Source organism: Phyllobates terribilis, unplaced genomic scaffold (genome assembly GCF_046119375.1).
Source record: "Phyllobates terribilis strain yellow unplaced genomic scaffold, ASM4611937v1 Scaffold_12__6_contigs__length_324123572, whole genome shotgun sequence".
Taxonomy (NCBI): Eukaryota; Metazoa; Chordata; class Amphibia; order Anura; family Dendrobatidae; genus Phyllobates; species Phyllobates terribilis.
The window spans coordinates 316656149-316683845 of record NW_027362772.1 but is presented as its reverse complement, the minus strand read 5'-3'; the positions used below and the strand labels follow the sequence as shown (position 1 = coordinate 316683845).

The following is a 27697-nucleotide window of genomic DNA, read 5'->3' as shown; positions in this document are numbered from 1 at the left end:
CCCGACTCCCTCGTCCGCGGCTCATGTGTAAGTGATAAATTTACTGTAGCACAGATTCATTTCAGTAAAGTCCAGACCCTGAGATCAGGAACAGGACGGACATTTATAGGACAGTTCATAACTTTCCCAAATTCTTATGGAAAAATATTCCCCACAAACTGCTTTGAACGACTGCACCCAATTTATTATATATTTTAGGAGTTGGAGTCGGTTCATTTTATACCGACTCCACAGCCCTGCTCAGGATCAGTAATGTATGTACGCGTAAGGTTTCATCTTCATGATGGATCGTCCTGTTTTTAAATGAATTTCTAATAAAAAGATAAATTTTATGGATGGAAGTGGCGGAAAATCCTTTTTTCTTCGTTGGTTCTACAGTAGCTGAGCTTCACCCGCAGAAATTGGCGCCCATTCATCAATGTTCCGGTGTATCCTGAACAATATTGGCGTGGTGAGCTTCCATATTTATTTTTTTTGCTCCAGAGCTGTACTCACTATTCAGCTGATGGGGTCACTGTGTCACTATTCTGCATACACCTTCCATAGCAGTCTATCTTATATAATATGTATGGGGAACTTTAGACCAAAAACCAAACGCCAGACCATAAATGGTGGACGAGCGTGGGTCATACGGGATGCAACATGAACAATAATACCCTGCAGCTAGGATCTTGGGGGCAGAGCTGCTGTTCCCTGGTGATGCCCGGTTCCTTTCTATGTCTTCTTTGATCCTCTCTCCTATAGCCCCTCTGTGTACTAAAGCTCCTCTTTCCTGCAGTCCCCCCTTCAGGCTGTGAGCCCACGATGCGTTTAAGCATTTCCGCAGCGGCAAAAACACTGCAGAAACGCTTAAAAGCCGCATGGTAGAAGGTCTGCCATGTCCCCAATGATAATCCGCATGTGCTGTGCACATGCTGCGGAAATTTCCCCTGCGGATTATCATTGCGGAAAAAAACGCAGCACTGCCAATTATTTTGCGGAAGCGCTGTGTTTTCGCCGGCATTGACTTGCATTAGAACGCATGGAATCCGCATCACTGGATCTGTACATGCAGAATCCATGCGTTCAATGTGCGGATGGTACCGGGGTGTGGAGGACAGGAGACTCTCCTCTGGACCCGGGTACCATAGAACCTGTAAAAAAAAGAATAAAATAAAAAATAAATATTATACTTACCTTCTGATGGCCCCCGCTGCGCTGGTCTTCACTTGCCAGCAGATCACGATGGACTGGAGGACCTGCGCTGACGTCATAGTCATGTGACGGCAGGTCCTTCAGTGTACCGCGAGCTGCCGGCAAGCCAGGACGGAGCGAAGCAAGACTGCGGGGGCCATCGGAAGGTAAGTATAGTTATTTTTTTTTTACCATTCTTTCGGTCACACTATATATGCCGGTTGCCGTTTTCATGGATTTATATAGTGTGACCAAGTTGTCAAGCACTTTCCAAGTGATGCTAAAATCACAACCCGCATGCGGAAATGCAGGTGAAGAACGCATCACATCCGCATGTCCCTGGCAGGAAAACGCATGTACAATCTGCATGCACAATCCGCATGCGTTTTTTATTCCAGGGAGATGCAGAAACGCTCAGGAAAAATCCACCTAGCCTCACATAGCTCCTCTTTTTTTTTACACCTCCCTTTATACTGAGCTCCTCTCTCCTGCAGCCCCCCCGTGCACTGAGCTCCTCTCTCCCCTCTGCAGCCCCCCCGTGCATTGAACTTCTCTCTCTCCTGCAGCCCCCCCCCCCCCGTGCACTGAGCTCCTCTCTCCGGCAGCCCCCCCGTGCACTGAGCTCCTCTCTCCGGCAGCCCCCCCGTGCACTGAGCTCCTCTCTCCGGCAGCCCCCCGTGCACTGAGCTCCTCTCTCCGGCAGCCCCCCGTGCACTGAGCTCCTCTCTCCGGCAGCCCCCCGTGCACTGAGCTCCTCTCTCCTGCAGCCCCCCGTGCACTGAGCTCCTCTCTCCTGCAGCCCCCCGTGCACTGAGCTCCTCTCTCCTGCAGCCCCCCGTGCACTGAGCTCCTCTCTCCTGCAGCCCCCCGTGCACTGAGCTCCTCTCTCCTGCAGCCCCCCGTGCACTGAGCTCCTCTCTCCTGCAGCCCCCCGTGCACTGAGCTCCTCTCTCCTGCAGCCCCCCATACACTGAGCTCCTCTCTCCTGCAGCCCCCCGTGCACTGAGCTCCTCTCTCCTGCAGCCCCCCGTGCACTGAGCTCCTCTCTCCTGCAGCCCCCCGTGCACTGAGCTCCTCTCTCCTGCAGCCCCCCGTGCACTGAGCTCCTCTCTCCTGCAGCCCCCCGTGCACTGAGCTCCTCTCTCCTGCAGCCCCCCGTGCACTGAGCTCCTCTCTCCTGCAGCCCCCCATACACTGAGCTCCTCTCTCCTGCAGCCCCCCATACACTGAGCTCCTCTCCTCTGCAGCCCCCCGTACACTGAGCTCCTCTCTCCTGCAGCCCCCCGTGCACTGAGCTCCTCTCTCCTGCAGCCCCCCGTGCACTGAGCTCCTCTCTCCTGCAGCCCCCCGTGCACTGAGCTCTCTCTCCTGCAGCCCCCCGTGCACTGAGCTCCTCTCTCCTGCAGCCCCCCATACACTGAGCTCCTCTCCTCTGCAGCCCCCCGTGCACTGAGCTCCTCTCTCCTGCAGCCCCCCGTACAGAGCTCCTCTCCTCTGCAGCTCCCCGTGCACTGAGCTCCTCTCCTCTGCAGCCCCCCGTACACTGAGCTCCTCTCTCTCCACTGCAGCCCCCCGTACACTGAGCTCCTCTCCTCTGCAGCCCCCCGTACACTGAGCTCCTCTCCTCTGTAGCCCCCCGTACACTGAGCTCCTCTCCTCTGCAGCCCCCCGTACACTGAGCTCCTCTCCTCTGCAGCCCCCCGTGCACTGAGCTCCTCTCTTCTGCAGCCCCCCGTGCACTGAGCTCCTCTCTCTCCTGCAGCCCCCCGTGCACTGAGCTCCTCTCTCTCCTGCAGCCCCCCGTGTACTGAGCTCCTCTCTCTCCTGCAGCCCCCCCCCCGTACACTGAGCTCCTCTCTCTCTCCTGCAGCCCCCCGTACACCGAGCTCCTCTCTCTCCTGCAGCCCCCACGTGCACTGAGCTCCTCTCTCTCCTGCAGCCCCCCGTACACTGAGCTCCTCTCTCTCCTGCAGCCCCCACGTGCACTGAGCTCCTCTCTCTCCTGCAGCCCCCACGTGCACTGAGCTCCTCTCTCTCCTGCAGCCCCCCGTACACTGAGCTCCCCTCTCTCTTGCAGCCCCCACGTGCACTGAGCTCCTCTCTCCTCTGCAGCCCCCTGTACACTGAGCTCCTCTCTCTCCTGCAGCCCCCCCGTACACTGAGCTCCTCTCCTCTGCAGCCCCCCGTACACTGAGCTCCTCTCCACTGCAGCCCCCCGTACACTGAGCTCCTCTCCTCTGCAGCCCCCCGTACACTGAGCTCCTCTCCTCTGCAGCCCCCCGTACACTGAGCTCCTCTCCTCTGCAGCTCCCCGTGCACTGAGCTCCTCTCCACTGCAGCCCCCCGTACACTGAGCTCCTCTCTCTCCACTGCAGCCCCCGTACACTGAGCTCCTCTCCTCTGCAGCCCCCCGTACACTGAGCTCCTCTCCTCTGTAGCCCCCGTACACTGAGCTCCTCTCCTCTGCAGCCCCCCGTACACTGAGCTCCTCTCCTCTGCAGCCCCCCGTACACTGAGCTCCTCTCCTCTGCAGCCCCCCGTACACTGAGCTCCTCTCTCTCCTCTGCAGCCCCCGTACACTGAGCTCCTCTCCCTCCTGCAGCCCCCCGTACACTGAGCTCCTCTCCCTCCTGCAGCCCCCCGTACACTGAGCTCCTCTCTCTCCTCTGCAGCCCACTGTACACTGAGCTCCTCTCTCTCCTGCAGCCCCCGTACACTGAGCTCCTCTCTCTCCTCTGCAGCCCCCCGTGCACTGAGCTCCTCTCTCTCCTCTGCAGCCCCCTGTACACTGAGCTCCTCTCCTCTGCAGCCCCCGTACACACTGAGCTCCTCTCCTCTGCAGCCCCCCGTACACTGAGCTCCTCTCTCTCCTCTGCAGCCCCCCGTGCACTGAGCTCCTCTCCCTCCTGCAGCCCCCTGTACACTGAGCTCCTCTCTCTCCTCTGCAGCCCCCCGTGCACTGAGCTCCTCTCCTCTGCAGCCCCCCGTACACACTGAGCTCCTCTCCTCTGCAGCCCCCCGTACACTGAGCTCCTCTCTCTCCTCTGCAGCCCCCCGTGCACTGAGCTCCTCTCCCTCCTGCAGCCCCCTGTACACTGAGCTCCTCTCTCTCCTCTGCAGCCCCCCGTGCACTGAGCTCCTCTCCCTCCTGCAGCCCCCTGTACACTGAGCTCCTCTCTCTCCTCTGCAGCCCCCCGTGCACTGACTGAGCTCCTCTCCTCTGCAGCCCCCCGTACACGCTGAGCTCCTCTCCTCTGCAGCCCCCCGTACACTGAGCTCCTCTCTCTCCTCTGCAGCCCCCGTACACTGAGCTCCTCTCTCTCCTCTGCAGCCCCCTGTACACTGAGCTCCTCTCCCTCCTGCAGCCCCCTGTACACTGAGCTCCTCTCTCTCCTCTGCAGCCCCCCGTGCACTGACTGAGCTCCTCTCCTCTGCAGCCCCCCGTACACGCTGAGCTCCTCTCCTCTGCAGCCCCCCGTACACTGAGCTCCTCTCTCTCCTCTGCAGCCCCCGTACACTGAGCTCCTCTCCCTCCTGCAGCCCCCTGTACACTGAGCTCCTCTCTCTCCTCTGCAGCCCCCCGTCCACTGAGCTCCTCTCCCTCCTGCAGCCCCCTGTACACTGAGCTCCTCTCTCTCCTCTGCAGCCCCCCGTGCACTGAGCTCCTCTCCCTCCTGCAGCCCCCTGTACACTGAGCTCCTCTCTCTCCTCTGCAGCCCCCCGTGCACTGAGCTCCTCTCCCTCCTGCAGCCCCCCGTACACTGAGCTCCTCTCTCTCCTCTGCAGCCCCCGTGCACTGAGCTCCTCTCCTCTGCAGCCCCCCGTACACGCTGAGCTCCTCTCCTCTGCAGCCCCCCGTACACTGAGCTCCTCTCCCTCCTGCAGCCCCCTGTACACTGAGCTCCTCTCTCTCCTCTGCAGCCCCCCGTGCACTGAGCTCCTCTCTCTCCTCTGCAGCCCCCGTACACTGAGCTCCTCTCTCTCCTCTGCAGCCCCCCGTGCACTGAGCTCCTCTCTCTCCTCTGCAGCCCCCTGTACACTGAGCTCCTCTCTCTCCTCTGCAGCCCCCTGTACACTGAGCTCCTCTCTCTCCTCTGCAGCCCCCCGTGCACTGAGCTCCTCTCTCTCCTCTGCAGCCCCCTGTACACTGAGCTCCTCTCTCTCCTCTGCAGCCCCCCGTGCACTGAGCTCCTCTCTCTCCTCTGCAGCCCCCTGTACACTGAGCTCCTCTCTCCCTCCTGCAGCCCCCGTACACTGAGCTCCTCTCCTCTGCAGCCCCCTGTACACTGAGCTCCTCTCTCTCCTCTGCAGCCCCCCGTGCACTGAGCTCCTCTCTCTCCTCTGCAGCCCCCTGTACACTGAGCTCCTCTCTCTCCTCTGCAGCCCCCTGTACACTGAGCTCCTCTCTCTCCTCTGCAGCCCCCCGTGCACTGACTGAGCTCCTCTCCTCTGCAGCTCCCCGTACACGCTGAGCTCCTCTCTCTCCTCTGCAGCCCCCCGTGCACTGACTGAGCTCCTCTCCTCTGCAGCTCCCCGTACACGCTGAGCTCCTCTCTCTCCTCTGCAGCTCCCCGTACACGCTGAGCTCCTCTCCTCTGCAGCCCCCTGTTATCCCGGCGGGAGGGGTTAGTGCAGGGAGCAGCCTGTGCCTGCCTGGGCTTGCAGCGTTGTGGGCAGGTATGTGACGGAGGGGCAGAGCCAGGAAAGCGCAGGATCCCGCTCGGCCGCCGCCGTCTTTTGCTGCCCGGTCCGGACTCGTGGTGCCCGGTGTGTAGCGGGAGAAGCCGGAGCCCTCCGCCCCGCACTCTGCCCATCTCCGCGGGGAGCAGCTGAGCGCCCGGCGGGGCTCCCGCACCTGACCCTGGATGCCCGGCAGGCGGCGGCGCAGCATGAGCGGCCCGGGGGGATAGCGCCCGGCAGCATGGAGGGAGGGACCGGAGCCTTCCTGGCGCTCCCCGCTCTGCAGGCGGCCCCGTGCTCGGTGGGCAGGATGGCTTCAGGCGAGGACCTGCAGGAGCTGGAGAGGTGAGTGCTGGAGCCGGCACATGGGCACAGCCGGCCCGGGCATTGTGTACAGCCGGCACCTGCAGCCTCCACCTCACATTGCGGCGGCCGGACACGTCATTGGGGGTCTGCACCTGACGTGCCACACCACGGCCCCTGCTGCGGGGAACCTGAGCAGCCCTGGACTTACCGGACCTGGGTGTGATAGGGACTGTACCGGTGTAGTGATGGTGGGGGGCAGTATGGGGGTCAGACATGGCTGTAATGATGGTCAGGGGGCAGTATGGGGGTCAGACATGGCTGTAATGATGGTCAAGGGGCAGTATGGGGGTCAGACATGGCTGTAATGATGGTCAGGGGGCAGTATGGGGGTCAGACATGGCTGTAATGATGGTCAAGGGGCAGTATGGGGGTCAGACATGGCTGTAATGATGGTCAAGGGGCAGTATGGGGGTCAGACATGGCTGTAATGATGGTCAAGGGGCAGTATGGGGGTCAGACATGGCTGTAATGATGGTCAGGGGGCACTATGGGGGTCAGACATGGCTGTAATGATGGTCAAGGGGCAGTATGGGGGTCAGACATGGCTGTAATGATGGTCAAGGGGCAGTATGGGGGTCAGACATGGCTGTAATGATGGTCAGGGGGCAGTATTGGGGTCAGACATGGCTGTAATGATGGTTAAGGGGCAGTATGGGGGTCAGACATGGCTGTAATGATAGTCAAGGGGCAGTATGGGGGTCAGACATGGCTGTAATGATGGTCAAGGGGCAGTATGGGGGTCAGACATGGCTGTAATGATGGTCAGGGGGCAGTATGGGGGTCAGACATGGCTGTAATGATGGTCAGGGGGCAGTATTGGGGTCAGACATGGCTGTAACGATGGTCAAGGGGCAGTATGGGGGTCAGACATGGCTGTAATGATGGTCAAGGGGCAGTATGGGGGTCAGACATGGCTGTAATGATGGTCAGGGGGCAGTATGGGGGTCAGACATGGCTGTAATGATGGTCAGGGGGCAGTATGGGGGTCAGACATGGCTGTAATGATGGTCAGGGGGCAGTATGGGGGTCAGACATGGCTTTAATGATGGTCAAAGGGCAGTATGGGGGTCAGACATGGCTGTAATGATGGTCAAGGGGCAGTATGGGGGTCAGACATGGCTGTAATGATGGTCAAGGGGCAGTATGGGGGTCAGACATGGCTGTAATGATGGTCAAGGGGCAGTATGGGGGTCAGACATGGCTTTAATGATGGTCAAAGGGCAGTATGGGGGTCAGACATGGCTGTAATGATGGTCAAGGGGCAGTATGGGGGTCAGACATGGCTGTAATGATGGTCAAGGGGCAGTATGGGGGTCAGACATGGCTGTAATGATGGTTAAGGGGCAGTATGGGGGTCAGACATGGCTGTAATGATAGTCAAGGGGCAGTATGGGGGTCAGACATGGCTGTAATGATGGTCAAGGGGCAGTATGGGGGTCAGACATGGCTGTAATGATGGTCAGGGGGCAGCATGGGGGTCAGACATGGCTGTAATGATGGTCAGGGGGCAGTATTGGGGTCAGACATGGCTGTAACGATGGTCAAGGGGCAGTATGGGGGTCAGACATGGCTGTAATGATGGTCAAGGGGCAGTATGGGGGTCAGACATGGCTGTAATGATGGTCAGGGGGCAGTATGGGGGTCAGACATGGCTGTAATGATGGTCAGGGGGCAGTATGGGGGTCAGACATGGCTGTAATGATGGTCAGGGGGCAGTATGGGGGTCAGACATGGCTTTAATGATGGTCAAAGGGCAGTATGGGGTCAGATATGGCTGTAATGATGGTCAGGGGGCAGTATGGGGGTCAGACATGGCTGTAATGATGGTCAGGGGGCAGTATGGGGGTCAGACATGGCTGTAATGATGGTCAGGAGGCAGTATGGGGGTCAGACATGGCTGTAATGATGGTTAGGGGGCAGTATGGGGATCAGACATGGCTGTAATGATGGTCAGGGGGCAGTATGGGGGTCAGACATGGCTGTAATGATGGTCAGGGGGCAGTATGGGGTCAGATATGGCTGTAATCATGGTCAGGGTGGGTCCGTGCCCCCCCCCTCTCTCTCTCTCTCTCTCTCTCTTCCGTGCCCCCCCTCTCTCTCTTCCGTGCCCCCCCTCTCTCTCTTCCGTGCCCCCCCTCTCTCTTCCGTGCCCCCCCTCTCTCTCATCCGTGCCCCCCCTCTCATCCGTGCCCCCCCTCTCTCTCTTACGTGCCCCCCCTCTCTCTCTTACGTGCCCCCCCTCTCTCTCTTCCGTGCCCCCCCTCTCTCTCTCTTCCGTGCCCCCCCTCTCTCTCTCTTCCGTGCCCCCCCTCTCTCTCTCTTCCGTGCCCCCCCTCTCTCTCTTCCGTGCCCCCCCTCTCTCTCTCTTCCGTGCCCCCCCTCTCTCTCTCTTCCGTGCCCCCCCTCTCTCTCTCTTCCGTGCCCCCCCTCTCTCTCTCTTCCGTGCCCCCCCTCTCTCTCTCTTCCGTGCCCCCCCTCTCTCTCTCTTCCGTGCCCCCCCTCTCTCTCTCTCTCTCTCTCTCCGTGCCCCCCCTCTCTCTCTCTCTTCCGTGCCCCCCCTCTCTCTCTCTCTTCCGTGCCCCCCCTCTCTCTCTCTCTTCCGTGCCCCCCCCTCTCTCTCTCTTCCGTGCCCCCCCCCTCTCTCTCTCTTCCGTGCCCCCCCTCTCTCTCTCTCTTCCGTGCCCCCCCTCTCTCTCTCTCTTCCGTGCCCCCCCTCTCTCTCTCTCTTCCGTGCCCCCCCTCCCCCCTCTCTTCCGTTCCCCCCCTCTCTCTCTCTCTTCCGTGCCCCCCCCTCTCTCTCTCTTCCGTGCCCCCCCTCTCTCTCTCTCTCTCTTCCGTGCCCCCCCTCTCTCTCTCTCTCTCTCTTCCGTGCCCCCCCTCTCTCTCTCTCTCTCTTCCGTGCCCCCTCTCTCTCTCTCTCTCTTCCGTGCCCCCCCTCTCTCTCTCTCTCTCTTCCGTGCCCCCCCTCTCTCTCTCTCTCTTCCGTGCCCCCCCTCTCTCTCTCTCTCTTCCGTGCCCCCCCTCTCTCTCTCTCTCCGTGCCCCCCTCTCTCTCTCTCTTCCGTGCCCCCCCTCTCTCTCTTCCGTGCCCCCCTCTCTCTCTTCCGTGCCCCCCCTCTCTCTCTTCCGTGCCCCCCCTCTCTCTCTTCCGTGCCCCCCCTCTCTCTCTTCCGTGCCCCCCCTCTCTCTCTTCCGTGCCCCCCCTCTCTCTCTTCCGTGCCCCCCCTCTCTCTCTTCCGTGCCCCCCTCTCTCTCTCTCTCTTCCGTGCCCCCCTCTCTCTCTCTCTTCCGTGCCCCCCTCTCTCTCTCTTCCGTGCCCCCCCTCTCTCTCTCTCTTCCGTGCCCCCCCTCTCTCTCTCTCTTCCGTGCCCCCCCTCTCTCTCTCTCTTCCGTGCCCCCCCCTCTCTCTCTCTTCCGTGCCCCCCCTCTCTCTTCCGTGCCCCCCCTCTCTCTCTCTCTTCCGTGCCCCCCCTCTCTCTCTCTTCCGTGCCCCCCCTCTCTCTCTCTCTCTTCCGTGCCCCCCCCTCTCTCTCTCTCTTCCGTGCCCCCCCCTCTCTCTCTCTCTTCCGTGCCCCCCCTCTCTCTCTCTTCCGTGCCCCCCCTCTCTCTCTCTTCCGTGCCCCCCCCTCTCTCTCTCTTCCGTGCCCCCCCTCTCTCTCTCTTCCGTGCCCCCCCTCTCTCTCTCTTCCGTGCCCCCCCTCTCTCTCTCTCTTCCGTGCCCCCCCTCTCTCTCTCTCTTCCGTGCCCCCCCTCTCTCTCTCTCTTCCGTGCCCCCCCTCTCTCTCTCTCTTCCGTGCCCCCCTCTCTCTCTCTCTTCCGTGCCCCCCCTCTCTCTCTCTCTTCCGTGCCCCCCCTCTCTCTCTCTCTTCCGTGCCCCCCCTCTCTCTCTCTCTTCCGTGCCCCCCCTCTCTCTCTCTCTTCCGTGCCCCCCCTCTCTCTCTCTCTTCCGTGCCCCCCCTCTCTCTCTCTCTTCCGTGCCCCCCCTCTCTCTCTCTCTCTTCCGTGCCCCCCCTCTCTCTCTCTCTCTTCCGTGCCCCCCCTCTCTCTCTCTCTCTTCCGTGCCCCCCCTCTCTCTCTCTCTCTTCCGTGCCCCCCCTCTCTCTCTCTCTCTTCCGTGCCCCCCCTCTCTCTCTCTCTCTCTTCCGTGCCCCCCCTCTCTCTCTCTTCCGTGCCCCCCCTCTCTCTCTCTCTCTCTTCCGTGCCCCCCCTCTCTCTCTCTCTCTTCCGTGCCCCCCCTCTCTCTCTCTCTCTTCCGTGCCCCCCCTCTCTCTCTCTTCCGTGCCCCCCCTCTCTCTCTCTCTTCCGTGCCCCCCCTCTCTCTCTCTCTTCCGTGCCCCCCCTCTCTCTCTCTCTTCCGTGCCCCCCCTCTCTCTCTCTCTTCCGTGCCCCCCCTCTCTCTCTTCCGTGCCCCCCCTCTCTCTCTCTCTTCCGTGCCCCCCCTCTCTCTCTCTCTTCCGTGCCCCCCCTCTCTCTCTCTTCCGTGCCCCCCCTCTCTCTCTCTCTTCCGTGCCCCCCCCCCTCTCTCTCTCTTCCGTGCCCCCCCTCTCTCTCTCTCTTCCGTGCCCCCCCTCTCTCTCTCTCTTCCGTGCCCCCCCTCTCTCTCTCTCTTCCGTGCCCCCCCTCTCTCTCTCTCTCTTCCGTGCCCCCCTCTCTCTCTCTCTTCCGTGCCCCCCCTCTCTCTCTCTCTTCCGTGCCCCCCCTCTCTCTCTCTCTTCCGTGCCCCCCCTCTCTCTCTCTCTTCTGTGCCCCCCCTCTCTCTCTCTCTCTTCCGTGCCCCCCCTCTCTCTCTCTCTTCCGTGCCCCCCCTCTCTCTCTCTCTTCCGTGCCCCCCCTCTCTCTCTTCCGTGCCCCCCCTCTCTCTCTTCCGTGCCCCCCCCTCTCTCTCTCTTCCGTGCCCCCCCTCTCTCTCTTCCGTGCCCCCCCTCTCTCTCTCTCTCTTCCGTGCCCCCCCTCTCTCTCTCTTCCGTGCCCCCCCTCTCTCTCTCTTCCGTGCCCCCCCCCTCTCTCTCTCTTCCGTGCCCCCCCTCTCTCTCTCTCTTCTGTGCCCCCCCTCTCTCTCTCTCTTCCGTGCCCCCCTCTCTCTCTCTCTTCCGTGCCCCCCCTCTCTCTCTCTCTTCCGTGCCCCCCCTCTCTCTCTCTCTTCCGTGCCCCCCCTCTCTCTCTCTCTTCCGTGCCCCCCCTCTCTCTCTCTCTTCCGTGCCCCCCCTCTCTCTCTCTTCCGTGCCCCCCCTCTCTCTCTCTTCCGTGCCCCCCCTCTCTCTCTCTTCCGTGCCCCCCTCTCTCTCTCTTCTTCCGTGCCCCCCTCTCTCTCTCTCTTCCGTGCCCCCCTCTCTCTCTTCCGTGACCCCCTCTCTCTCTTCCGTGCCCCCCCTCTCTCTCTCTCTTCCGTGCCCCCCCCTCTCTCTCTCTCTTCCGTGCCCCCCCCTCTCTCTCTCTCTCTTCCGTGCCCCCCCTCTCTCTCTCTCTCTCTTCCGTGCCCCCCCTCTCTCTCTCTCTCTTCCGTGCCCCCCCTCTCTCTCTCTCTCTTCCGTGCCCCCCCTCTCTCTCTCTCTCTTCCGTGCCCCCCCTCTCTCTCTCTCTTCCGTGCCCCCCCTCTCTCTCTCTCTCTTCCGTGCCCCCCCTCTCTCTCTCTCTCTTCCGTGCCCCCCCTCTCTCTCTCTCTCTTCCGTGCCCCCCCTCTCTCTCTCTTCCGTGCCCCCCCTCTCTCTCTCTCCCGTGCCCCCCTCTCTCTCTCTCTTCCGTGCCCCCCCTCTCTCTCTCTCTCTTCCGTGCCCCCCCTCTCTCTCTCTCTCTTCCGTGCCCCCCTCTCTCTCTCTCTTCCGTGCCCCCCCTCTCTCTCTCTCTTCCGTGCCCCCCCTCTCTCTCTCTCTTCCGTGCCCCCCCTCTCTCTCTCTCTTCCGTGCCCCCCCTCTCTCTCTCTCTTCCGTGCCCCCCCTCTCTGTCTCTTCCGTGCCCCCCCTCTCTGTCTCTTCCGTGCCCCCCCTCTCTGTCTCTCTTCCGTGCCCCCCCTCTCTGTCTCTCTTCCGTGCCCCCCCTCTCTGTCTCTCTTCCGTGCCCCCCCTCTCTGTCTCTCTTCCGTGCCCCCCCTCTCTGTCTCTCTTCCCTGCCCCCCCTCTCTGTCTCTCTTCCGTGCCCCCCCTCTCTCTCTCTCTTCCGTGCCCTCTCTCTCTCTCTCTCTTCCGTGCCCCCTCTCTCTCTCTCTCTTCCGTGCCCCTCTCTCTCTCTCTCTTCCGTGCCCCCCCTCTCTCTCTCTCTTCCGTGCCCCCCCTCTCTCTCTCTGTACCGTGCCCCCCTCTCTCTCTATGTTCCGTGCCCCCCCTCTCTCTCTCTGTTCCGTGCCCCTCGCACTCTCTCCCCCTCCGTCTCCCCCCTCTCTCTCTCTCTCTTCCGTGCCCCCCTCTCTCTCTCTCTTCCGTGCCCCCCTCTCTCTCTCTTCCGTGCCCCCCTCTCTCTCTCTTCCGTGCCCCCCTCTCTCTCTCTCTTCCGTGCCCCCCTCTCTCTCTCTCTTCCGTGCCCCCCCTCTCTCTCTCTTCCGTGCCCCCCCTCTCTCTCTCTTCCGTGCCCCCCCCTCTCTCTCTTCCGTGCCCCCCCCTCTCTCTCTCTTCCGTGCCCCCCCTCTCTCTCTTCCGTGCCCCCCCTCTCTCTCTCTTCCGTGCCCCCCCTCTCTCTCTTCCGTGCCCCCCCCCTCTCTCTCTCCCGTGCCCCCCCCCTCTCTCTCTCTCTTCCGTGCCCCCCCCCTCTCTCTCTCTCTTCCGTGCCCCCCCTCTCTCTCTCTCTCTCTTCCGTGCCCCCCCTCTCTCTCTCTCTCTCTTCCGTGCCCCCCCTCTCTCTCTCTCTTCCGTGCCCCCCCTCTCTCTCTCTCTTCCGTGCCCCCCCTCTCTCTCTCTCTTCCGTGCCCCCCTCTCTCTCTCTCTTCCGTGCCCCCCTCTCTCTCTTCCGTGCCCCCCCCTCTCTCTCTCTTCCGTGCCCCCCCTCTCTCTCTTCCGTGCCCCCCCCTCTCTCTCTCTCTTCCGTGCCCCCCCCTCTCTCTCTCTCTTCCGTGCCCCCCCCTCTCTCTCTCTCTTCCGTGCCCCCCGTCTCGCTCTCTCTCTTCCGTGCCCCCCGTCTCTCTCTCTCTCTTCCGTGCCCCCCGTCTCTCTCTCTCTCTTCCGTGCCCCCCCTCTCTCTCTCTCTTCCGTGCCCCCCCTCTCTCTCTCTCTCTTCCGTGCCCCCCCTCTCTCTCTCTCTTCCGTGCCCCCCCTCTCTCTCTCTCTTCCGTGCCCCCCCCCTCTCTCTGTCTTCCGTGCCCCCCCTCTCTCTCTCTCTTCCGTGCCCCCCCTCTCTCTCTCTCTTCCGTGCCCCCCCTCTCTCTCTCTCTTCCGTGCCCCCTCTCTCTCTCTCTCTCCCTGCCCCCCTCTCTCTCTCTCTCTTCCGTGCCCCCCTCTCTCTCTCTCTCCGTGCCCCCCTCTCTCTCTCTCTCTTCCGTGCCCCCCCTCTCTCTCTCTCTCTCTCTTCCGTGCCCCCCCTCTCTCTCTCTCTTCCGTGCCCCCCCTCTCTCTCTCTCTCTCCGTGCCCCCCCTCCTCTCTCTCTCTCTCTTCCGTGCCCCCCCCTCTCTCTCTCTCTCCCGTGCCCCCCCTCTCTCTCTCTCTTCCGTGCCCCCCCTCTCTCTCTCTCTCTTCCGTGCCCCCCTCTCTCTCTCTCTTCCGTGCCCCCCCCTTCTCTCTCTCTTCCGTGCCCCCCCTCTCTCTCTCTCTTCCGTGCCCCCCCTCTCTCTCTCTCTTCCGTGCCCCCCCTCTCTCTCTCTCTTCCGTGCCCCCCCTCTCTCTCTCTTCCGTGCCCCCCCTCTCTCTCTCTTCCGTGCCCCCTCTCTCTCTCTCTTCCGTGCCCCCCCTCTCTCTCTCTCTTCCGTGCCCCCCCTCTCTCTCTCTCTTCCGTGCCCCCCCTCTCTCTCTCTTCCGTGCCCCCCCTCTCTCTCTCTTCCGTGCCCCCCTCCTCTCTCTCTTCCGTGCCCCCCCTCTCTCTCTCTCTTCCGTGCCCCCCTCTCTCTCTCTCTTCCGTGCCCCCCCTCTCTCTCTCTCTTCCGTGCCCCCCTCTCTCTCTCTCTCTTCCGTGCCCCCCCTCTCTCTCTCTCTTCCGTGCCCCCCCTCTCTCTCTCTCTTCCGTGCCCCCCCTCTCTCTCTCTCTCCGTGCCCCCCCTCTCTCTCTCTCTTCCGTGCCCCCCTCTCTCTCTCTCTTCCGTGCCCCCCCTCTCTCTCTCTTCCGTGCCCCCCCTCTCTCTCTCTTCCGTGCCCCCCCTCTCTCTCTCTCTTCCGTGCCCCCCCTCTCTCTCTCTCTTCCGTGCCCCCCCTCTCTCTCTTCCGTGCCCCCCCTCTCTCTCTCTCTTCCGTGCCCCCCCCTCTCTCTCTCTTCCGTGCCCCCCCCTCTCTCTCTCTCTTCCGTGCCCCCCCCCTCTCTCTCTCTCTTCCGTGCCCCCCTCCTCTCTCTCTCTTCCGTGCCCCCCTCTCTCTCTTCCGTGCCCCCCTCTCTCTCTCTCTTCCGTGCCCCCCCTCTCTCTCTCTCTTCCGTGCCCCCCCTCTCTCTCTCTTCCGTGCCCCCCCTCTCTCTCTCTCTTCCGTGCCCCCCCTCTCTCTCTCTTCCGTGCCCCCCTCTCTCTCTCTCTTCCGTGCCCCCCTCTCTCTCTCTCTTCCGTGCCCCCCCCTCTCTCTCTCTCTTCCGTGCCCCCCCTCTCTCTCTCTTCCGTGCCCCCCCTCTCTCTCTCTCTTCCGTGCCCCCCCTCTCTCTCTCTCTTCCGTGCCCCCCCTCTCTCTCTCTTCCGTGCCCCCCCTCTCTCTCTCTCTCTTCCGTGCCCCCCCTCTCTCTCTTCCGTGCCCCCCCTCTCTCTCTCTCTTCCGTGCCCCCCCTCTCTCTCTCTCTTCCGTGCCCCCCCCTCTCTCTCTCTTTCCGTGCCCCCCCTCTCTCTCTCTCTTCCGTGCCCCCCTCTCTCTCTCTCTTTCCGTGCCCCCCTCTCTCTCTCTCTTCCGTGCCCCCCCTCTCTCTCTCTCTCTTCCGTGCCCCCTCTCTCTCTCTCTCTCTCCTTCCGTGCCCCCCTCTCTCTCTCCGTGCCCCCCCTCTCTCTCTCTCTTCCGTGCCCCCCCTCTCTCTCTCTCTCATCCGTGCCCCCCATCTCTCTCTCCTCTTCCGTGCCCCCCCCTCTCTCTCTCTCTTTCCGAGCTCTCTTCCGTGCCCCCCCTCTCTCTCTCTCTCTTCCGTGCCCCCCATCTCTCTCTCTCTTCCGTGCCCCCCCTCTCTCTCTCTCTTCCGTGCCCCCCCTCTCTCTCTCTCTCTTCCGTGCCCCCCCTCTCTCTCTCTCTTCCGTGCCCCCCCTCTCTCTCTCTCTTCCGTGCCCCCACTCTCTCTCTTCCGTGCCCCCCCTCTCTCTCTCTTCCGTGCCCCCCCTCTCTCTCTCTTCCGTGCCCCCCCTCTCTCTCTCTTCCGTGCCCCCCTCTCTCTCTCCTCCGTGCCCCCCCTCTGTCTCTTCCGTGCCCCCCCTCTGTCTCTTCCGTGCCCCCCCTCTCTGTCTCTTCCGTGCCCCCCCTCTCTGTCTCTTCCGTGCCCCCCCTCTCTGTCTCTTCCGTGCCCCCCCTCTCTGTCTCTTCCGTGCCCCCCCTCTCTGTCTCTTCCGTGCCCCCCTCTCTCTCTCTTCCGTGCCCCCCCTCTCTCTCTTCCGTGCCCCCCTCTCTCTCTCTCTTCCGTGCCCCCCTCTCTCTCTCTCTTCCGTGCCCCCCTCTCTCTCTCTCTTCCGTGCCCCCCTCTCTCTCTCTGTTCCGTGCCCCCCCTCTCTCTCTGTTCCGTGCCCCCCCTCTCTCTCTGTTCCGTGCCCCCCCTCTCTCTCTGTTCCGTGCCCCCCCTCTCTCTCTGTTCCGTGCCCCCCTCTCTCTCTCTGTTCCGTGCCCCTCGCACTCTCTCCCCCTCCGTCTCCCCCCCTCTCTCTCTCTCTCTCTCTTCCGTGCCCCCCTCTCTCCCTCTCTCTTCCGTGCCCCCCTCTCTCTCTCTTCCGTGCCCCCCCTCTCTCTCTCTTCCGTGCCCCCCCTCTCTCTCTCTCTTCCGTGCCCCCCCTCTCTCTCTCTCTTCCGTGCCCCCCCCTCTCTCTCTTCCGTGCCCCCCCTCTCTCTCTTCCGTGCCCCCCTCTCTCTCTCTCTGTTCCGTGCCCCTCTCTCTCTCTCCCCCTCCGTCTCCCCCCTCTCTCTCTCTCTCTCTCTTCCGTGCCCCCCTCTCTCTCTCTTCCTTGCCCCCCCTCTCTCTCTCTTCCGTGCCCCCCCTCTCTCTTCCGTGCCCCCCTCTCTCTCTCTCTTCCGTGCCCCCCTCTCTCTCTCTCTTCCGTGCCCCCCCTCTCTCTCTCTCTTCCGTGCCCCCCCTCTCTCTCTCTCTTCCGTGCCCCCCCTCTCTCTCTCTCTCTTCCGTGCTCCCCCTCTCTCTCTCTTCCGTGCTCCCCCTCTCTCTCTCTCTTCCGTGCCCCTCTCTCTCTCTTCCGTGCCCCTCTCTCTCTTCCGTGCCCCCCCCCTCTCTCTCTCTCTCTCTTCCGTGCCCTCTCTCTCTCTCTTCCGTGCCCCCCTCTCTCTCTTCCGTGCCCCTCTCTCTCTTCCGTGCCCCTCTCTCTCTTCCGTGCCCCCCTCTCTCTCTCTCTTCCGTGCCCCCCCTCTCTCTCTCTCTTCCGTGCCCCCCCTCTCTCTCTCTTCCGTGCCCCCCCCTCTCTCTCTCTCTTCATTAAACCCCCCTCTCTCTCTCTCTTCCGTGCCCCCCCTCTCTCTCTCTCTGTTCCGTGCCCCTCTCTCTCTCTTCCGTGCCCCCCCTCTCTCTCTCTTCCGTGCCCCCCCCTCTCTCTCTTCCGTGCCCCCCTCTCTCTCTCTTCCGTGCCCCCCTCTCTCTCTTCCGTGCCCCCCCTCTCTCTCTCTCTTCCGTGCCCCCCCCTCTCTCTCTCTTCCATGCCCCCCCCTCTCTCTCTCTTCCGTGCCCCCCCTCTCTCTCTCTCTTCCGTGCCCCCCATCTCTCTTCCGTGCCCCTCTCTCTCTCTCTTCCGTGCCCCCCCTCTCTCTCTCTTCCGTGCCCCCCCTCTCTCTCTCTCCGTGCCCCCCCTCTCTCTGTCTTCATTAAACCCCCCTCTCTCTCTCTCTGTTCCGTGCCCCCTCTCTCTCTCTCTTCCGTGCCCCCCCCTCTCTCTCTCTTCCGTGCCCCCCTCTCTCTCTCTCTTCCGTGCCCCCCTCTCTCTCTCTCTGTTCCGTGCCCCCCTCTCTCTCTCTCTGTTCCGTGCCCCCCTCTCTCTCTCTGTTCCGTGCCCCCCTCTCTCTCTCTGTTCCGTGCCCCCCTCTCTCTCTCTCTGTTCCGTGCCCCCCCCTCTCTCTCTCTGTTCCGTGCCCCCTCTCTCTCTCTCTGTTCCGTGCCCCCTCTCTCTCTCTCTGTTCCGTGCCCCCCCTCTCTCTCTGTTCCGTGCCCCCCCTCTCTCTCTGTTCCGTGCCCCCCCTCTCTCTCTGTTCCGTGCCCCCCCTCTCTCTCTGTTCCGTGCCCCCCTCTCTCTCTGTTCCGTGCCCCCCCTCTCTCTCTGTTCCGTGCCCCCCCTCTCTCTCTGTTCCGTGCCCCCCCTCTCTCTCTGTTCCGTGCCCCCCCTCTCTCTCTGTTCCGTGCCCCCCCTCTCTCTCTGTTCCGTGCCCCCCCTCTCTCTCTGTTCCGTGCCCCCCTCTCTCTCTCTTCCGTGCCCCCCCCTCTCTCTTCCGTGCCCCCCTCTCTCTCTCTCCGTGCCCCCCCTCTCTCTCTCTTCCGTGCCCCCCCTCTCTCTCTCTTCCGTGCCCCCCCCTCTCTCTTCCGTGCCCCCCCTCTCTCTTCCGTGCCCCCCCTCTCTCTTCCGTGCCCCCCCTCTCTCTCTCTTCCGTGCCCCCCTCTCTCTCTCTTCCGTGCCCCCCTCTCTCTCTCTTCCGTGCCCCCCTCTCTCTCTCTTCCGTGCCCCCCCTCTCTCTCTCTTCCGTGCCCCCCCTCTCTCTCTCTTCCGTGCCCCCCCTCTCTCTCTCTTCCGTGCCCCCCCTCTCTCTCTTCTTCCGTGCCCCCCCTCTCTCTCTCTCTTCCGTGCCCCCCCTCTCTCTCTCTCTGTTCCGTGCCCCTCTCTTTCTCTTCCGTGCCCCCCTCTCTCTCTCTCTTCCGTGCCCCCCTCTCTCTCTCTCTTCCGTGCCCCCCTCTCTCTCTCTCTTCCGTGCCCCCCTCTCTCTCTCTCTTCCGTGCCCCCCCTCTCTCTCTTCCGTGCCCCCCTCTCTCTCTCTCTTCCGTGCCCCCCCCCTCTCTCTCTCTTCCGTGCCCCCCCCCTCTCTCTTCCGTGCCCCCCCCTCTCTCTCTCTTCCGTGCCCCCCCCTCTCTCTTCCGTGCCCCCCCTCTCTCTCTCTTCCGTGCCCCCCTCTCTCTCTCTTCCGTGCCCCCCCTCTCTCTCTCTTCCGTGCCCCCCCTCTCTCTCTCTTCCGTGCCCCCCCTCTCTCTCTCTTCCGTGCCCCCCTCTCTCTCTCTCTTCCGTGCCCCCCTCTCTCTCTCTCTTCCGTGCCCCCCTCTCTCTCTCTCTTCCGTGCCCCCCTCTCTCTCTCTCTTCCGTGCCCCCCTCTCTCTCTCTCTTCCGTGCCCCCCCTCTCTCTCTTCCGTGCCCCCCCTCTCTCTCTTCCGTGCCCCCCCTCTCTCTATCTCTTCCGTGCCCCCCCTCTCTCTCTCTTCCGTGCCCCCCCCTCTCTCTCTCTTCTGTGCCCCCCCCTCTCTCTCTCTTCCGTGCCCCCCCCTCTCTCTCTCTTCCGTGCCCCTCTCTCTCTCTCTCTCTCTCTCTCTCTGTTCCGTGCCCCTCTCTCTCTCTCTCTCTGTTCCGTGCCCCTCTCTCTCCCCCTCCGTCTCCCCCCTCTCTCTCTCTCTCTCTTCCGTGCCCCCCCCTCTCTCTCTTCCGTGCCCCCCCCTCTCTCTCTCTTCCGTGCCCCCCTCTCTCTCTCCTCTTCCGTGCCCCCCTCTCTCTCTCTTCCGTGCCCCCCTCTCTCTCTCTCTTCCGTGCCCCCCTCTCTCTCTCTCTTCCGTGCCCCCCCTCTCTCTCTTCCGTGCCCCTCTCTCTCTCTCTCTCTCTGTTCCGTGCCCCTCTCTCTCTCTCTCTCTCTCTGTTCCGTGCCCCTCTCTCTCCCCCTCCGTCTCCCCCCCTCTCTCTCTCTCTCTTCTGTGCCCCCTCTCTCTCTCTCTTCCGTGCCCCCCTCTCTCTCTCTCTTCCGTGCCCCCCCTCTCTCTCTCTCTTCCGTGCCCCCCCTCTCTCTCTCTCTCTTCCGTGCCCCCCCCTCTCTCTCTTCCGTGCCCCCCTCTCTCTCTCTCTTCCGTGCCCCCCCTCTCTCTCTCTTCCGTGCCCCCCCTCTCTCTCTCTTCCGTGCCCCCCCTCTCTCTCTCTTCTGTGCCCCCCCTCTCTCTCTTCCGTGCCCCCCCTCTCTCTCTGTTCCGTGCCCCTCTCTCTCTCTCTCTCTCTGTTCCGTGCCCCTCTCTCTCCCCCTCCGTCTCCCCCCCTCTCTCTCTCTCTCTTCCGTGCCCCTCGCACTCTCTATCCCCCTCTGTCTCCCCGCTGTGTGGCGTGTCGGCCCTTGGCCTGTTCTGTCTCGGTGTGGCCATGGAGTCATTCATTGTGACTAATAGATGATGCGTCTGTAATTAGTGATTCCTTGTAAGAATGGCGGCAGCGTGTCAGCACACGAGATGGGAGCGCAGATCGTCTCTGAGCTGCCAGCACTGAGGATCCCGCTGTGTCCGGACCCCTTGGTTATCTCTGACCCCCCGGTGTGTGATGTTGGAGCGCCCTGTGGATAGTCGGCTCTTACACTGCCAGCAGGGTGGCCCGCCGTAGTTCTGACTGGTCCAGTGTTCGGCTGTGTATTTCGGGCTTCTGCCTCGCCCTGCGGTTGGTCTGGGGTATCCTACCCTCTGCACTTGGTGGTCTTGGATCTTTGTTATGGAAGTGACTATATTGTGTGTGATTTTCTGCATCTTCCTCCGGGTGGAGCGTTTAGTGCTCCACGTCTATGTGCGCAGACACTTTCCTAATTATCTGAGCCCCTCTGCAGCATAACCCACGCTCGCTCCCAGTACAGATGCCCCCTGCAGCCTCTGTGCCCACCCTCAGGTCATGGGGTGCTGGAAGATTCACTGGGTTTTTCTCAAGCAATATTTAGTTTTATGTCTTCCTAAAAATCTGCCCTGTTCTCAATTATGGAAGGATTTTTAATTTTCTAGTTTACGGCTCGTTGCCTAGGTTAACGGCCACTTCTGTGGTGGCTAGTCTCATAGGCAAGGAGCGCAGCGCTTACAAGCTCTTTGTTATAGGGTTTACAAATGCTTCTGTGTAGACCCAACCAGGCTGGGTGCCCCTGCAATGTTGCGCAGAGTTCAGACCACCTGCGCAGCCTTTATCAGGATCGTACCGCTCCCCGGCAGACAGGATGATGGGCGCCAGTGTCATCCTGACGATCTATGCTGATTGATCCTTGTGACAGCCGCCACATGATCATCTCGGGGGTCCTTAGAAAATATAAACAGTCTGTACTCGCTTCCCACGCCCGCAGCTTTCTAGCGATGTCCGTGCTGCTGATGCTGTGTCATGTGACCGCTGCAGCCAGTCAGTGGCGCATCTCATGGATATTCCATCAGAGCGGGCGATTGACTGACTGAAGAGCAGCAGTGTAGAAGGGGCTCCCAACCTGGCAGACTCGAGCCCCCCAGCATGAAGCTGTTACTGTGATAGGCAGCCATGTAACTCTGGTGAAATCTGTCACACGTGTTGGTGCCGCCGCCGCTGATGGACGCCGCGCGGGTTGGTATGCAGGTGCGTGCTGCTGTGTGGACGCTGATTGTGACGCCACTCTGTGCAGCGCAGATGTCCTGTGTATATGGCAGCGTGGGACATGATTGCCCAGCGCAGGATCTGTATCCATGGCTCTGTCCTCCTGGTACACGGGGACACTCCGGTGGTCTGGACGCTGGCAGGATACCACACCAGAGTATTGGCATTGGTTGTACGCAGTTTCTGGACATAGCTCGCAGGGCTGTGGAGTCGGAGGTCTGGCTTACAGACTCCTCAGCCCGTGTCCTCCATTTACAGATGAGGCTTCTCATCTTTTCTCTCCGTCTTGTACGCTGCCAGGTGCCCGCCTCGCCAGCGTCTGTACCCTCTTGCGTTGCTTGGTGCATTGCAGCGTGCCCTCTGTAGGTGCAGAGACCCGCAGAGCAGCTGTGACGTGCGGCATGTAACGGCCTCATCCAGATCCCCTACTATCGCCGATCCCTGAATGCAGAGTCCAACAATGAGGCCTTGTTCACACACAATGTGGAAGGAATGTGAGGAGGAGACGCTGGAATCTGTGCGCCTCCAATACAAAATCCATTCAGGGAGGAGAACAAAGGCGGCTCCATGCTCCCTGCCGCCGGCTCCACCGTCCTCATGAATGAAAGCCAGGTCCAGATCATTTGTTTATGTGGATACATGAGCCTGTGCATGAGTCACATCGTGGGGGGGTACGAGGCACCTGCGGCCTCCTGCCTCTGAGGGGGTTACCTGGCAAATACAACGTTTCATTATTGGCCGCTTTTGTTTTGCACCAATCAGATTCCTCCCTTAATTCATAAAAGGTGTAATAAAGAACACAAGAAGCCTCCTGATTGGCTGCCGGCACAATGCTTGCTTCAGCTCCCCTCGGTTTTTATGAATCTATTTCTATCGTTTTTGGTATTTGTGATCTCTAAAAAGAAGCAAATTGTGACGGTCTGGAGCCGGAGCCCAGAAGTCGCATCAGGAAAGCACCGACTGATGGAAACTCGCCTTCTTCACACTGCTAAAGACTTGGGCTAGAAATGATTTTCAGCACCATCAGTTTCTCCCTTTCCCAAGTCTCAACTGCATAAAACACAGTCTGCTCGAGCTGCAGTCACCAATCTGGAGGCTTCAGAGCACAAATCTTATTTATTTATTTTACTCACTTACATAGCGCTATTAATTCCACAGCTTTACAGACATTACCGGCACTGTCCCCATAGGGAATATAGATTGTGCGCCCCTGCGGAGAACCCGGAGGAAACCCACGGGGAGAACATACAAACTCCTCGCAGATGTTGTCCTTGGTGGGATTTGAACCCAGGATCCCAGCACTGCAAGGCTATAGTGCTAACCACTGAGCCACCGTGCAGTGCTAACCACTGAGCCACCATACAGTGCTAACCACTGAGCCACCGTGCAGTGCTAACCACTGAGCCACCGTGCAGTGCTAACCACTGAGCCACCATACAGTGCTAACCACTGAGCCACCATACAGTGCTAACCACTGAGCCACAGTAATGCCCACAGTCGCCCACATTCCTTACTTATTCAATTTCTAAATCGTAAGTGCCTCAAATTACATGTAATGTATGTACACAGTGACTGCACCAGCAGAATAGTGAGTGCAGCTCTGGGGTATAATACAGGAGGTAACTCAGGATCAGTAATGTAATGTATGTACACAGTGACTGCACCAGCAGAATAGTGAGTGCAGCTCTGGAGTATAATACAGGATGTAACTCAGGATCAGTAATGTAATGTATGTGCACAGTGACTGCACCAGCAGAATAGTGAGTGCAGCTCTGGAGTATAATACAGGATGTAACTCAGGATCAGTAATGTAATTTATGTACACAGTGACAGCACCAGCAGAATAGTGAGTGCAGCTCTGGAGTATAATACAGGATGTAACTCAGGATCAGTACAGGATCAGTAATGTAATATATGTACACAGTGACTCCACCAGCAGAATAGTGAGTGCAGCTCTGGAGTATAATACAGGATGTAACTCAGGATCAGTAATGTATGTATGTACACAGTGACTGCACCAGCAGAATAGTGAGTGCAGCTCTGGAGTATAATACAGGATGTAACTCAGGGTCAGTAATGTAATGTATGTACATTGTGACTGCACCAGCAGAATAGTGAGTGCAGCTCTGGAGTATAATACAGGAGGTAACTCAGGATCAGTACAGGATCAGTAATGTAATATATGTACACAGTGACTCCACCAGCAGAATAGTGAGTGCAGCTCTGGAGTATAATACAGGAGGTAACTCAGGATCAGTAATGTAATGTATGTACACAGAGACTGCACCAGCAGAATAGTGAGTGCAGCTCTGGAGTATAATACAGGATGTAACTCAGGATCAGTAATGTAATGTATGTACACAGTGAGTGCACCAGCAGAATAGTGAGTGCAGCTCTGGAGTATAATACAGGATGTAACTCAGGATCAGTAATGTAATGTATGTACACAGTGACTGCACCAGCAGAATAGTGAGTGCAGCTCTGGGGTATAATACAGGAGGTAACTCAGGATCAGTAATGTATGTACACAGTGACTGCACCAGCAGAATAGTGAGTGCAGCTCTGGAGTATAATACAGGATGTAACTCAGGATCAGTAATCTAATGTATGTACACAGTGACTGCACCAGCAGAATAGTGAGTGCAGATCTGGAGTATAATACAGGAGGTAACACAGGATCAGTAATGTAATGTATGTACACAGAGACTGCACCAGCAGAATAGTGAGTGCAGCTCTGGAGTATAATACAGGATGTAACTCAGGATCAGTAATGTAATGTATGTACACAGTGACTGCACCAGCAGAATAGTGAGTGCAGCTCTGGGGTATAATACAGGAGGTAACTCAGGATTAGTAATGTAATGTATGTACACAGTGACTGCACCAGCAGAATAGCGAGTGCAGCTCTGGAGTAAATACAGGATGTAACTCAGGGTCAGTAATGTAATGTATGTACACAGTGACTGCACCAGCAGAATAGTGAGTGCAGCTCTGGAGTATAATACAGGAGGTAACTCAGGATCAGTACAGGATCAGTAATGTAATATATGTACACAGTGACTCCACCAGCAGAATAGTGAGTGCAGCTCTGGAGTATAATACAGGATGTAACTCAGGATCAGTAATGTATGTATGTACACAGTGACTGCACCAGCAGAATAGTGAGTGCAGCTCTGGCGTATAATACAGGATGTAACTCAGGATCAGTAATGTAATGTATGTACACAGTGACTGCACCAGCAGAATAGTGAGTGCGGCTCTGGAGTATAATACAGGATGTAACTCAGGATCAGTAATGTAATGTATGTACACAGTGACTGCACCAGCAGAATAGTGAGTGCAGCTCTGGAGTATAATACAGGATGTAACTCAGGATCAGTAATGTAATGTATGTACACAGTGACTGCACCAGCAGAATAGTGAGTGCAGCTCTGGAGTATAATACAGGATGTAACTCGGGATCAGTAATGTATGTATGTACACAGTGACAGCACCAGCAGAATAGTGAGTGCAGCTCTGAAGTATAATACAGGATGTAACTCAGGATCAGTACAGGATCAGTAATGTAATATATGTACACAGTGACTCCACCAGCAGAATAGTGAGTGCGGCTCTGGAGTATAATACAGGATGTAACTCAGGATCAGTAATGTAATGTATGTACACAGTGACTGCACCAGCAGAATAGTGAGTGCAGCTCTGGAGTATAATACAGGATGTAACTCGGGATCAGTAATGTATGTATGTACACAGTGACTGCACCAGCAGAATAGTGAGTGCAGCTCTGGAGTATAATACAGGATGTAACTCAGGATCAGTAATGTAATTTATGTACACAGTGACAGCACCAGCAGAATAGTGAGTGCAGCTCTGGAGTATAATACAGGATGTAACTCAGGATCAGTACAGGATCAGTAATGTAATATATGTACACAGTGACTCCACCAGCAGAATAGTGAGTGCAGCTCTGGAGTATAATACAGGATGTAACTCAGGATCAGTAATGTATGTATGTACACAGTGACTGCACCAGCAGAATAGTGAGTGCAGCTCTGGAGTATAATACAGGATGTAACTTAGGGTCAGTAATGTAATGTATGTACACAGTGACTGCACCAGCAGAATAGTGAGTGCAGCTCTGGAGTATAATACAGGAGGTAACTCAGGATCAGTACAGGATCAGTAATGTAATATATGTACACAGTGACTCCACCAGCAGAATAGTGAGTGCAGCTCTGGAGTATAATACAGGATGTAACTCAGGATCAGTAATGTATGTATGTACACAGTGACTGCACCAGCAGAATAGTGAGTGCAGCTCTGGAGTATAATACAGGATGTAACTCAGGATCAGTAATGTAATGTATGTACACAGTGACTGCACCAGCAGAATAGTGAGTGCAGCTCTGGAGTATAATACAGGATGTAACTCAGGATCAGTAATGTATGTATGTACACAGTGACTGCACCAGCAGAATAGTGAGTGCAGCTCTGGAGTATAATGCAGGATGTAACTCAGGATCAGTAATGGATGTACATAGTGAGTGCAGATACAGAATGTGTCATAGGGCATAACTGGTGACCCCTCCAGGGAGAGATGCCCCCATGGTCTTTTCTACACTCTTCCCGGGGTGGGGGCTCCTTTTTTGCTGGTCTCAGCATTTCTTGCACCTTGAGGGGCTTCTCGTCTTCATCTGCCCGAATGCCGGTAATTGTCAGATATTCTGATGAGCTGTTAACTCTCTGACCTTGTGATAATGAACCAAAGTGGACAAGGTGCAGCGGAGCGCAACATCCCGGCTCCTGCGCCGCCGCACCGCATCCAGAGGAGTCTTCATGCGCCACATGATGGTGAGGGGTCTTTACAGTGGGGGGCATCTTTCGGGAAGCAGCAGATTTGCATCATGTTGGGGTCTGATGACACGGACTGACCGGCAGCACTTTTTTCTCTCCTTTCGTCTGCTTTTTGTATTATTGGGCAGCAGTTATCCTCTCGGCAGTAAACTTCTTCTCTTGTCGTTCATTGATGTATTGGAGAGAGGGAAGTTCTGAAATCCGCAGCCGAGCCGTAGAGGACGTAGCGGGGGAGACTTGGGGGTTGTAGCCCCCCGGTACGTCATGTCCGTATAGAAGCCGTGTCCCCAACATTGCAGAAATGTTTTTTTTCTGATCCTCCTGTGAGTAAAATATGGGATGTGTGGAATATGTTACCTGTGGCCCAGCAGTGGCGTAGAGATGTGACGTCAGCCGGCCTCATCAGACCTGGTGGTCCATGATGGATATCATGGTCCCTGTGGCGTCTGTTTTACCATCGTGCACCTTATAGCAGTATTGATTAGTCGTCTCTTCTCTCCTGTAGAATAATGAAGTCCTCGCTGCATTTAGAGGAGGATGACTTTGTACCGGAGCTGCCCCGCAGTATTCACCCCCGGGAGAGGCCGGACTGGGAGGAGACCCTCAGCGCTATGGTGAGTCCATCATTTCATGTCTAGGGTAATTCCAGACGCATGCCGCACATTATTATGTCCCCGGAGTTTGCCATCTGGTTTCCCAAATTAAATCGGAGCAAGATGCTGGCGGGGAGAGGCGGCACAGCCATCGCTCCGGGGACATTGTTCAGATGACTTCTGTGCTGCACGGAAATTAAATGTTTCTCCATGCGAACTACCAGGACGAGAGAAATCCACTGCCTGTGATAGCCGAGCTGCCTGTGATACATTGTACCCCCTCTCCGTGTAGCCGAGCTGCCTGTGATACATTGTAACACATCCCTATGTAACCGAGCTGCCTGTGATACATTGCACCCCCTTTCCGTGTAGCCGAGCTGCCTGTGATACATTGTAACACCTCCCTATGTAGCCGAGCTGCCTGTGATACATTGTAACACCTCCCTATGTAGCCGAGCTGCCTGTGATACATTGTAACACCTCCCTATGTAGCCGAGCTGCCTGTGATACATTGTAACACCTCCCTATGTAGCCGAGCTGCCTGTGATACATTGTAACACCTCCCTATGTAGCCGAGCTGCCTGTGATACATTGTACCCCCTCTCCGTGTAGCCGAGCTGCCTGTGATACATTGTAACACATCCCTATGTAACCGAGCTGCCTGTGATACATTGCACCCCCTTTCCGTGTAGCCGAGCTGCCTGTGATACATTGTAACACCTCCCTATGTAGCCGAGCTGCCTGTGATACATTGTAACACCTCCCTATGTAGCCGAGCTGCCTGTGATACATTGTACCCCCTCTCCGTGTAGCCGAGCTGCCTGTGATACATTGTAACACATCCCTATGTAACCGAGCTGCCTGTGATACATTGCACCCCCTTTCCGTGTAGCCGAGCTGCCTGTGATACATTGTAACACCTCCCTATGTAGCCGAGCTGCCTGTGATACATTGTAACACCTCCCTATGTAGCCGAGCTGCCTGTGATACATTGTAACACCTCCCTATGTAGCCGAGCTGCCTCTGATACATTGTAACACCTCCCTATGTAGCCGAGCTGCCTGTGATACATTGTACCCCCTCTCCGTGTAGCCTTGCTGCCTGTGATACATTGTAACACCTCCCTATGTAGCCGAGCTGCCTCTGATACATTGTAACACCTCCCTATGTAGCCGAGCTGCCTCTGATACAT

General features: G+C 58.8%; 1 protein-coding gene across 7 annotated transcripts in view; it reads left to right on the top strand.

Annotated features, from left to right (window-relative positions):
• The window catches only part of ARHGAP32 (Rho GTPase activating protein 32), a 394160-nt gene that overhangs the window by 151839 nt on the left and 214624 nt on the right, over window positions 1–27697 (top strand). For 3 of the 7 annotated variants that reach the window (XM_073657436.1, XM_073657440.1, XM_073657438.1), the window contains exons 1-2: window positions 5826–6198; window positions 26418–26526. In XM_073657436.1, the coding sequence (XP_073513537.1) occupies window positions 6095–6198; window positions 26418–26526 (213 nt within the window). In that variant the 5' untranslated portion in view covers window positions 5826–6094. Of the gene's footprint in view, window positions 1–5824; window positions 6199–26417; window positions 26527–27697 lie in introns of those variants that run through there. The other 4 variants (XM_073657437.1, XM_073657441.1, XM_073657442.1 and 1 more) reach the window with 4 other exon arrangements.